The 12,049-nt window shown below is 40.7% G+C and overlaps 1 protein-coding gene across 1 annotated transcript in view; it reads left to right on the top strand.

Moving 5' to 3' along the window:
- The first annotated feature begins 2,835 nt into the window (after window positions 1-2,835).
- NAA25 (N(alpha)-acetyltransferase 25, NatB auxiliary subunit) overlaps window positions 2,836-12,049 on the top strand; it is a 29,208-nt gene continuing 19,994 nt past the window's right edge. The window contains exons 1-9 of the mRNA XM_026859711.1: window positions 2,836-2,916; window positions 3,869-4,007; window positions 5,629-5,747; window positions 7,668-7,742; window positions 8,594-8,701; window positions 9,149-9,227; window positions 9,764-9,875; window positions 10,768-10,857; window positions 11,202-11,371. Of these exons, the coding sequence (XP_026715512.1) occupies window positions 2,857-2,916; window positions 3,869-4,007; window positions 5,629-5,747; window positions 7,668-7,742; window positions 8,594-8,701; window positions 9,149-9,227; window positions 9,764-9,875; window positions 10,768-10,857; window positions 11,202-11,371 (952 nt within the window). The 5' untranslated portion in view covers window positions 2,836-2,856. The remainder of the gene's footprint in view (window positions 2,917-3,868; window positions 4,008-5,628; window positions 5,748-7,667; window positions 7,743-8,593; window positions 8,702-9,148; window positions 9,228-9,763; window positions 9,876-10,767; window positions 10,858-11,201; window positions 11,372-12,049) is intronic.

The raw sequence follows: 12,049 nt of genomic DNA, 5'->3' as shown, positions 1-12,049 counted from the left end.
GGGGTGGGTGTGTGTCTCCCCGGTCGGAGCCCCCCACCCGGAGCCCCCCACCCGCGTCCGGGAGGAGGCGTGGAGGGGCCGCGCAGCCCGCGGGGGTGGTCGCGGTGCCGCTGTCTCTCGGTCGGCGTTTTGTTTTGTGCGGCAGAGAAGTTAGAAATGGATTAATTCATGGAAATCACGGGAACTTTAAAAAAAGTTGTGTGTTGTGGTACAGGCTAATTACGGCGTTACGGAAATTAATGGGGAGGCGAGAGTGAAGGAGTTGGGAGAAGATGGTCTTGTTAAGAAGAACCTCTTGCATTAAGGTGTCCCCAAATATTTCCAGGGGTATTACGTTCAGTCGGGATTGCTTAAGAGATTGTAGACAAGCACGTCTCTGTTTATGCAAATACAGAGAAAAAGAAAAATGCTTCCCCAGGCTACGGGATCGTTTCGACCTCAAAATTGAAGAATAGATGGAGATTTCGGAAAACGTTCTCAACTTTTTCAACACCGGCGTGGGGGGGGGGGAATAAAATCTCTCCCTGCAAACAAATGGAGAGCTGCCCTCATTTTGGGATGAGCTGTGTTTTTGGGAATGTCCTTTGCCGTGAGGGTGTAGACCTGCGTCCGTGATGGGTTCCAGTGAAATGGAGGAAGATAGTTTTGTTGGTTTAAAACTGTAAGCACACAGCTGTCTTATTAATAAAAGTTCGTTGCATAATGACGGGTGCAGCAGTGCAGTTTGTCTTTATGTAACAATTTTAAGTCTTTTTTTCCCTTAGTTTTCTGTGATTGGCATTAAGGTGCAATTATTTGTGTTATGACCTGTGTAACATCTTAAATGTTCTTAGAGGAAAAAGCTTGGTAAATTCAACCGCTGTTAAAGCAGATGATGCGGAGATGTATTTTCACTGTATTCATTTCAGAGAGTATAGCTGTTAGGGAGGGAGCTTTAAAATAGCTTTACTGCTAGTTCTCGAAAGGATTATCTGCAGTATGAGACTTGATTTCAGGCTTTGGTGCTGCAGAACCTGAAATCAAGTGTGTGGCCTTAGAAGAGGTAAATACCCAACTTGACAAAAGTCATCAACGGGAGACACAGAGCGTGAGGTTGAAGGTCCAGTCCTTGACTTAAACCAGTGCTCTTCAGTTCACACCATGTGCCTTGGTTACTCGGGGTTCCTTGACAGCTATGTTTATCTTTCATCTCGATTTCTTCTCCCTTCACCTGGAGGTTCACGTGTTGCATTTCCAGCCGCCGAACACCTACAGACTTGCAATTAATGCAGGCTTAAGTTTATTTTCCTTTAGCTTGAATTCCTTTGGAAGTTGCCAGCTACTTTGGCTTTCAACAAACTTACTTGTTAGCAAAATACAATCTTTTTTATTCCGCTGCAGTTTAGAGAGGTTTGTGGTTTATTTGATTTACTTTAGGAGACCTAAAGCAGAGATCTTATCGGCACAGCTGTTAAACAATCCCAAGACAGGTAGTGCAGTGTGGCAGATAATTTGTAAGTGAACAGTGCAACACAGATCCTTCAACCAAGAAGTCTCTGCTGATCTATGAAGAGAGTTTTGAAACCTTTTCACTGAGAAATCCCTGCTGAAGTTGTAATGTTAAAGGTGATGCACAGGTTTTCCTGAGTTAAAATAGCCATCTAACCCGTGTGAAGACAACCTATTACAGTTTCAAACTAAATTCTACGCAGCAACATTTTGTTTTGGTTAGTGTGGGCAGGCTGTCTCATTTGAGGTTTTGTCTGTATGGTCTCAGGAGTCCAATTAGTTCTGCTTTAAATCTGCAGTACTTACTTGGCCATGGAAGCAAATGTTAAAGCTGCCGAATATAAATCTCATTAGTATAGATGCACACTTTGTACCATATACTAGGGAATTACTAAAGGTCACCTCTCTACTTGGTAAGAGAGTTCTCTCCCATAATGAGAACTATGGTCTCGATGAATAAAAGATATGTAACATAATTTCAATTAACTGGTGTTAGCTTTGTTCGCAGTTTGGAGAGGCCAGAACAGTGTGAGCAGAGACCCTTCCCTGTTGGCATGTCAGGTGCCCCTAAGCTTTTCTGCAGGGTTTTGGCTAGTAAGTATTCATGTTTGAGGGACGGGAAGCATATAGGGCTCACGGTCTAATTTAAAATTGCTCCGTAATTGACTGATAACATGATGATGCACTGTAGGTGAGGCTGGAAAGTGTAATACTGAGCTGAAAAATGGAGGAAATGGTCTTGAGGCAGGGGTTTTCTGTAGCTGAAGTTTTACTGGATAGTGGGATATCCACCTGGGAAGCTCTCAGGGAGAGCTTCACTTTTTTGTCTTTAAAACCAGCCTGGTTTTAAAACATAGTGATGTGCTGTTGGGGGATGGATTTGCTCCGTGGTGTGGACAAGTAGGACTTCTCACGATGTTTTAATACATTGCAAGTGATTAGTTTCTAACCTATTGCCTGTTAAAAGTCATTGAAAGTCTCCCAAGGGCACAGCAAATTAATTTCTACTTTTACTGAAGCAAAGTGCCTAAGCTCCATAGCTAGCAAAGAGCTGTTGCTGCAGAACCCTCTCTATTATATGTCTCTTTTGTCGCTGTAATGAATCTATGTGGAGTAATTACAAAAGCTTGTTTGTTTGAATGAGTAAAACTAGTACAGCAAGATGAATACTTCATCTACAAAATGACATGTTTCCTGAACGTTTGGCTTAGTAGCAATTGTACAAGAAAAATGCGATTTGCACGACTGGGCTAACGGCACATACTCCACAGTAAAATTAGAGATAGCTTTCCAGAAGGGTCTTGTGTTCTGTTATAATGCTAAATATGTTCTTCTTATGCAGATTATCTCGATAATGGCAATAATAAAATGGCAATCCAGCAAGCGGATAAACTGCTCAAAAAACACAAGGATCTTCACTGTGCAAAGGTAAGTGTGACTGCGGTGTGCTGACCTCGTTTGGTGTGAGCGTGGCTCTGGGACCTGGAGGGTCTCGCTGTGCCTTGTGAGGGGGGGTCCGTGATCTTCCAGGGATCACGGTGTTTTCTGAACCCTCTGGAACATCTCCGACTGTTCCCATTCACACAATATCGTGTTTGCATGGATCTTTGTGGTGAGGTGCCTCTAATGCCTGGAGTGTAATCGGTTACACCTGAGCTAATTGTCTAGCTCCCTGCCAAAGCCACTGCTAGCAGCTGTGGCGGATGGACTTGCCTTAAAAATGCCTCTTTTTTGACCTTAGGTTGAGATATGCATCTGTAGTAATTTGGACCAAAACATTTCCTTGGGAGGTGTAGTCCTCAGTAAAACATAGCAAGGTGATTTTGGAGGCATTTGCTCTTCTGCCTCTTGTTTCCTGCCCTCCTTGCCGTGCCCCCATTGAAGGGAAAGGAGTTCTGTTCCTTGGTTTTCTGAACATATGACTGTCTTCCTACTTTTCTCTTTTCCCTGTGGGTTTTCCTCTACAGTTCATACCGCTTCTAGATTTTGTAGCTTCCCAAGCTGAAGCGAGTGTCATTGACCTGAATCTCATTTATGTCACTTCTTCTCTGGCCACTTATTGAAAGAAAAAAAAAAAAAAAGATATTAAAATTGGCAGGATTGGTCAGTTTTCAGTCTGCAGGTAGAGAAAACTGAGTGGCAGCTGATGCCTTGGAGCAGCCTGTGTGGTTGTTAAGAAAGCACAGCAGCACTATTTGATGCAGCTTGCATTTGGAAGTTTTCCTCTACAACCATATGGATTAGATTCTTAACAAAACCTGAAGTTCTGTAGAAGTAATGAGGTGGTTGGGCAACGCCTTCTCCTCACCAGGAACGAGAGGATTTTCACCGGTAACTGCCAACTGTGTTTCTAACAGCTGCCTCTGTGTTGTGTCAATAGGTTCTAAAGGCAATTGGCTTGCAGAGAACTGGCAAGCAGGATGAAGCGTATGCTCTGGCACAAGAAGTAGCAGCGCTTGAACCCACAGATGATAATTCCTTGCAAGCACTAACTATTCTTTACCGGGAAATGCATAGACGTAAGCTTTTTCCTTTGCCTCTCTTAAAAATTGTAGTTACTAATGTACTTCCCCAGTTTCATGGAAAACATGTTAAGTCCAGGGTTTATGTATAGTTGTGTTAAGAAACTCTGAGAATTTAAATGATGCCTCTTAGAAATGCCTCTAAGGCTTTAGAGATCTCCATAAAACCAAGAACCTTGTTTAGGCTTCTCTCGTTAACGTTATTGTGTATGCAGTTCCTAAATGAATAGCATGCTAATAATCATCCATCACGATCAGCCTGTGACTTCGCTTACTGTGTTTTTAATGAAAGCTACTGGAATTTGTTGTCAGTCTGTGGTGGAGATGACAAATCACATGGTCTGTGGTTTGGAGTGTGCTTGATGCTGAGACTGTAGTCGAGAAGAAGAAGCTTCACTCAAGAAGCTGTGTGACAGGCAGAAGGGAAATCCTGACCTCTCAATTTGACAGCTAGCTTTTTTAGTCCAGTTCCTTGTAGTGTTACGGTATTTTTAAAATACTAAATCATGTCTATTTGAGTGACGGAGTAAAATTTGCACATGCTTTTCTGAAAGAAGCCAGACCTTATATACTGCTTATCTGTGGCTCTAAAGAGTTTTTGTTTCTGACGGCTTCTTGTGGTTCTTGGTGGTGGTAGCAGCAATATTTATTGTTGAACTGCTGGAGCAATGGCAGTGGGGTTAAACAACTTTTGTAGAAGTGTGTATTTGGTATCAGTCTGCAATACAGCAACTGCTTATGCTCTCCTAGTTTATTTCTTGCTCTATGTCTTTGTGTACGTGCATGTGGAGTTAAAGCGTCATTTCTTGAATAATACAGAATTTCTGTGTGTATGTGTGACTTCAGCATAAACGAATGCTAAACAACTTGCATAAGCATTAAGCTCAGGTTTCTAACGTTTAGATTTATAACTCAGAAAGAAAATAGTGGGTGTTGGACACTTGTCGTCCTGCAAGAAAATTGTAGTTAGATATTTTATGTATGTGTCGAGTGTATGTAAACTGTGTGAAAGACAAATTACATTTAGTTTTCTAATACTATGCTGAGATATGATTGTATGTGTAAGGAAAAAAAATCTGGAAGGATAGAAACCTAAGAAGTTTTGCATATTATAAATATTTAGTCATTATAGACCTATTACTAAAAAATATAGTGTGAATTATTTCAGTTGTTAAGGGTACTAAAATAGGCAATTAGGAAATAACAGGACATGACTAACATACATAAACCTGCAATAAGAGTAACTAATTTGATACTAGGCTCCGAAAATGTTTTGATACATAATTCACATGGAGCAGTCATTCTACCAGGAGCAGAAATCTTCAGTCAGTTTAATGCTCCAAAATAGATAAACTTTCTTAAGAAATAAAGACTTAAGTGCTTCTGAGCAGTTCAGTTGTTGCTGTTAACTCTATTTTGAGGTTGGTTTGGTTTTTAAGGCACTTTCTTCCTTTGGCTAACGTTTGTAGTGCTTGGGGTCTTGGGGGAGAGCACCATTTCGGTGGTTGATGAGTGTAACTAGACTACTGTTCGGAGTATCACTGATGCATCTTTAGGGAACGATGCTTTAAAATTATTCCCAAATTTGTCTTAACTCAAGCATCTGGTTTTGGTTTAGCGGAACTGGTAACTAAACTTTATGAAGCAGCTGTTAAGAAGGTTCCCAACAGTGAAGAGTATCACTCTCATCTCTTCATGGCCTATGCCAGGGTTGGAGAATACAAGAAGATGCAACAGGTACGATCAACAATTTGCATTATTGGTTATTTTAAGGTGTCTTTTTCTATATCTCCTACTGTTAATGCCTTTTCATATTATATGTCATCTACCGGAATGCTAAGCTGTGTTAATGCAGAAGTTATACTCTATGTTAGTTTTTACAGAAAGACTTAAAAGACTATTATTTAGGGAGTGGGTTATCTGAAGACAAATGCTTTCTTTTCCTTGCCAGGGATAGGGCAGCCTTTTGTGTGCATATGGGGTCTGATAGAATATGTTGGTTATTTCGGGAGGTTTTTGTCAACCTGTCTTGAACAGTGTGGTGGTTACGTATGAGGAGGTGTATAATAAAGGAATTCTGAAATAGATAGAGAAAGATCTAGCAAGATTTTCTGGTCCATGTTTAGAAACTTGCTTTACTCCTTAATTTGTTGTTGTCTTGGGTGAAGAAAAAAGCAATCTTGCTCATGCTCTTACGTCTGGAGTCTTAACATATAACTAGGTTTGTATTGGTTGTAATTCAGTGAAGAAAAACTAAAAAGCACTTCCTTTACGTACGTCTTCCCAGTTGGCAGAACACTGTCATGCTGGTTAGTTTTGTTTTCATCCCTTCCAAATTAGGTGCCTGGAGAATGCCTATAAATGGAAGATTCTTTTCAAAGCATGCGTGCTCACTCTTCTGTGTAAAAAAACACAGAGAGCCAAGTAAATGAGTCCTAAACTCCCTCTCGTTCCCACTGTGTTAAGGTGACTTGAATTTCTGTACAAGTTTGGTTTAAATAACTGAACAGCAGAAGTGTTATTCTCTGTTGTAGCCCACCTCGTATGCTGTTTGAGCTCCAGCTGTAGATGGAGGCTAAGTTATTAATGAAATTACAAACATCATATGACAATCTAAACTTTGGAAAAGTGATGGTATGTTAACTGTAATCCTGACTACTACCACAAGTGGAAAAACTGCCAGTCTTACATAGACAACGCTATTTAACATCTGTGTAACCTTTTTTATGTTTAAAATGTCATACAAACGTGTATCTAGTGAAGTTATCCAGACATTGTCAGAGTAGGATGTTCCAGACTGGCCTGTGCTTTCGACCTAAGGACTTAGATGTGCAAAGAGCACGTGGATGCTGACTGATTGGGGAGCGAAAATAAACCTCAGTGTCCTGTGTTCTGGGGTATTTCAGCTGAAAGTACTGGAAAATGCAAATTGAGACTGCAGTCACGAAATTGGCCCAAAAGTCCATCTGTGGTGGTAGGCTGTATTAATTGTAGTTTCCTTAAAAATAATATAGGTAGAAGTGTTGTCCTTCATTGTATACAGGCAGTGGAAATCAGTGAGGGAATTGTGTGAATAACTGTGTTAGGCTAGAAAATCTGGAATACGTTGGCTCTGCTTTGATACGGGCAAGCTTTCACATCAACCTTTGCTTAACCACTTTGCACGTAAAGGTGACCTCATGGTTCAGGTATCTGGGTATGTGTATGTATGAAATGAGTGTTGAAAAGGCAGTTGCTTACGTGAGGGAGGCGTGTACTTTGGTGTGCCTTTTAGCACTGACTGAACAAACTAGTGAAAATCAGCACTGGAAATATCCCCTCGCTCCTGAAGAATAAGTCTTCTGCTTCCTGGTGTAGTTACCACTTCTAATTAAAGCTGTCATCTGTTGAGGCAGTTGTACATGCGCATGCTCATCGCTGTTTCTTGTCAGACCTACACAAAGTACTTGTTCCCTGCGACGTTTTCACCCTCTGTTTTCTTCTTCAGCAATGTGTGTTAGGATGGAAGAGTTCATGGGTTGATAAAAGTCTTCCTGTCTAGTTCTAATTCTGTGTTGTCTCCTGCCATCATTGCTGCTTAGCTTGTGTTGTCTGTCACGAGAGCTTACAAACAGATTATGTTTCAGGAATGATGAAACTCTGTCTTATGTTTTTCAGGCTGGAATGGCACTTTATAAGATTGTCCCCAAAAATCCTTACTATTTTTGGTCTGTGATGAGCCTGATTATGCAGGTGTGTACAGTGTTGTAAATGAGTTTGACTTTCTCTGCAGATACAGTGCAAATATGGGAATGTTCTGAGGGAAAATATTAAAGTAAAATATATGTTTAAACTGTTTCTGTATGATGTTGGGAGGACTGAGCCCTCCTTAAGTAGCAATATTGCTGTGGTCCAGTATGAACGCTGTCGTGGTTTTATAATGCAACTTAGCTGGTCTGTCTCACCACGTTTATATGACTTGAATTACTCTCTCACCTGGACTAGTACCCTACTGTCTTTTTAGTTAAAGAGCTGGTGAATAAAACCTCAAATAGCTTCAACTCCTTAGGCAGAACTGTGCCTCTCTAACTGGGTTATAAAGGCTCTAGGAGGAAATAAGTGAGAGCTCTGGACTTAGCATGTCATTAAGACTGCAGAAAGTCTGCAGGAAGAGACAGCGGATCAGCTCTTAGTTGAGATCTCGGAGTCAGGCACCGATCAGATGGCCTGACAGAGCGTTGGCCAAACGAAAAATATGCACGGGGGACATTAATCACGTTTTTCTAAACTACCATACTATGGAAAACACAAATATGTTCTTGCTACGTGATACTTGTCATGGGTATTGTGTGCCTAGGGGTGCAAGTCTCTGGCCAGCGTAATTAAGAGTGAACTTTAACGTGTATCACTGGTTTTATTGCTGCCTTTTAACCGGGCAGTCGCTCTCTGCACGTGGCAGATGGCAGTTCTGAAGGTGTGATTTTTGGGCAAGGGGGATTGAAGCACCTGAAGCTTTCTTTTTTCCTCTTCTAATGCGAACAAAGCAGTGGGTGGGATAACACAAAAAGTTGATGAGCCGTTATGTTAATTCTTCTCTTCCTTAGTCTATTTCAGCACAGGATGAAAACCTCTCAAAGACGATGTTTTTGCCACTAGCTGAGAGAATGGTGGAAAAAATGGTGAAAGAGGATAAGATTGAAGCTGAGGCTGAAGTAAGGCTTGCAGATACTTTCAGCTTGATTTGAACATTATTGAGACAAGGAATGCATTGTTAAAAGAAGTTGATTATTTTAAGTTTTCCAAGTGAATAATCAGGAGCGTTCTGGAAGTAAATGTGAATGTAGCGGGACTGGAAAACCAAGAGCAGAGGGTTGAGAGGGATTTGGAGTCTTGTGGCCAAGGAAATTTTTTGGCATTTGATTTGACGGATGAAGTACTTGGTTTTGCTCCCTGGGAGGCCCCAAGAGAAATTTCAGGACTGAGAATGGAAAAAAAGACCTAAATTCCTGACTGCTCCACCCTCTGGGATGCTAAAGATAGCTTTGCAGGCCTGGCTATCTCCTATTTCTAATGACAGTAACACAAACGACTTTATTTCTTGGCACACCTGTATATTGTTTTACTAGCAGATTTCATTGCAGTCTGATCTTTCTTTTAAGGTTGAACTGTACTACATGATTCTGGAACGTTTGGAGAAGTATAAGGAAGCTTTAGATGTTGTGAGAGGAAAACTAGGAGGTAACTTAACTCTTGTCCATTAATAATCACAGTTGTGTGGAGGACACAGTTCTCCTTTGCTTCAGAATTGTCCACTGGTTCAAAAAAAAAAAAAAAAAAAAAAAAAAAAAAAAAAAAAAAGGCTGTAAGAAGCCTGACTCAGCACCAGTTTTAAACATTGATGCAAACTTCAGAGGTGCTCTTGTGCAGGTTGGTTTTACCCACCTGTTTATGGTGTTTAAGCATCATTCAGTGATGAACTTTGCAGCAGTATGTTTAGCAGTAGTAAATCAGTAGCACGTTAGTTTGTTGTAAATTAAATTTCTTAATATCCTGCATTTTTGAGGAGTCTTTCTGCTAATTAATGCACTCGCAGTTTTAAGGAATTGGGATATGAAGGTTTCCATAGGAAATCTGTCCTTTCTATCCTCTGAGGGCCTCTCTTCTGTTCTTACACTTACTGTTTTGCATCCTGGGCTATAATAAGAAGCTTTATGCAGAAAGCGGAGAAGGAAATGCATTGATTAAATAAACTTGCCCTTCTGTTTTTAATTTAGAGAAGCTGACAAGTGAGCTCCAAAGCCGCGAGAACAAGTGTATGGCAATGTACAAGAAGCTGTGTAGGTGGCCAGAGTGCAATGCGCTGTCGAGAAGGCTGCTGCTGAAAAAGTGAGATTATATTTCTGCAGTCCTACTGAAAAACTGAAGAAAAATTCCTGGCTGGTTGTGAATTTCCTTGTTTAGTGGCTTTTGTAAATGGTAGTTAAAATAGAAGAACATCAGAGGCTCTCAAAGCATGTCCAGACTCCGCACTCCAGCACTCCAAAGCCTGAGGAAAAGGGCAGCAGAATGGAATGTGCAGGGGACATGGTGAAGGTCGCAGGGAGAGTCAGTGTCAGGACTGCATTTGCTTCTTTTTGAAGGCTGACTTTAGCAACACGTTAATGCAATAAATTTTTCTTTACCTCCTTATTTCTAAAGGCTGTGCTGATTGTCCAGCTCTAACTTTCGTGGTGGGAGAGGAGGAGAACTGCATTTACATATAATTTTCTGGAACTTCATTTCTCTCACTTGGCCAGACTTCATGCTGGGAGATGCATGTAATGCTTTGAACAGATGCATCAGGAGAGAGCATGCTAGTATGATCAAATCTGTCCCTTGGAACTGTCAAGAGAGATTTGTTGTTTGCTTTTCTTGTATTTAGCTGTGCCCTAATCTTAAATGTAAGTTAAATACAGAGGAGAAACGTCTGCCTTAGCATTTTTTGGGGATATTAATGAGCTCTGATTGAAATGTAAATGTTAAGAGGATAATTTGTAGCTTGCCTCAATTCTTTATTAAAATTGTTCCTTTAGTACATTTCAAGAAATTCAGGTTGATGACATTCTTTAAGTTGTGAGAACTTTTCAAGGAAAAATGATTCTTATTACAGTTGTTTTTTCCGTAATATGAATATGTGCTATTCCTTAAATCCAGTTGTTGCAAGGAATTCAGTTCTAGAAGTGAGTTACTGTTTTGGCAAATCCCTAAACTTTGTCCTGTGCCTAATTTTTTGTTTCAGCTCAGATGATTGGCAGTTTTATATAACTTACTTTGATTCAGTGTTTCAACTCATTGATGAATCCTGGACACCTCCACCAGAAGAAGAGCAGTAAGTTCACAGTTTTGCTGTGGATTTGTTATTCCTTTGTACTGCAGGAAATTGATTGCATTCAGATATTTAGTACACTGCTGTCTGCATCTTTGGGTGAGTCCTTGACATCGGACCCCCGATGATGTGTTCTCCTTACTTTGTTTTAGAGACTGGCAATAGCTTATGGGAAACAGCTGTATAAACAGTGGTTTGTATGCTGTAGAACTCTTCCAGTTCATATTTTTCATGTGATTGAGAGAGAATCCATCATGCCAGATTTCCTTTAGAGTATCCCAGGGGTATGCTGAGCATGTGTTATCAATGGGAAAAATAAAGAACCTTTTGTCTCTTCAATTGCACAGCTCTTTGGAAGGAGAGGTACACTATTCTATAGAGCAAGCTGTGAAATTTATAGAAGAAAGGATAACGGAAGAATCGAAGAGCTCTCGGCCACTTCGGGGACCATATTTAGCTAAACTGGAGCTGATCAGACGTTTGCGATACAGAGGTTGTAATGATGAATATAAACTAGGTAAGAGCCACAAACTGAATGAGGAATTAATCTTTTGGAGAGAGAACACAAACTTCCAAGAATCTCTTTGCTAAATCACTGAGTTAAATACAATGCCTGTTATGAAAATGTACGTGGTGTTGTCTGTATGTAAAGAATTGGGAAAGCGTTAGAAGATGAGCCTTGAAGAAAGGCAAGTAGTTCCAGACTACTCCAGGGCTTGTAAAAGCAAGCAGAGAAACTTTGAAAAGGACCTGTGGGATCTTGGAGCATATGGTCACTGACATCGTAACGAAAAGTGCATTCCTGACACACTGCTTTTGTAGGAAGTCCTGCTGTTACACTCTAATCTCTGGGTGGTTTTTCATTTTAAGTTTTTTGTCAGTAGTACCAGGTTTTGCTTTTTTGAAAACTCGCATTTAAAAATCGCATTTAGGGAATTGGTGAAGGAGAGAATGTTATCAGAGCAACATCTGTGCTACTTGCTAGTTCCTTTTGTCTTTCCATCCAAAAATAAGTGTAAACGGAGGCTGTGTATGTGTCGTGGTTTAACCCCAGCCAGCAACCGATTAGTAGCTGATAGTAATAAAATGCAATGAAAAGGAATATAACAGAGAGAAATAAACCCCAAGAAAACACAAGTGATGCACAATACACTTGCCCACCACGTGCTGACGGGTGCCTGAGCCCCAATCCACC

The sequence above is a fragment of the Athene cunicularia genome, assembly GCF_003259725.1.
Source record: "Athene cunicularia isolate RWA chromosome 15 unlocalized genomic scaffold, athCun1 chr15_part1, whole genome shotgun sequence".
NCBI lineage: Eukaryota > Metazoa > Chordata > Aves > Strigiformes > Strigidae > Athene > Athene cunicularia.
This window is presented reverse-complemented; position numbering and strand designations above follow the sequence as displayed.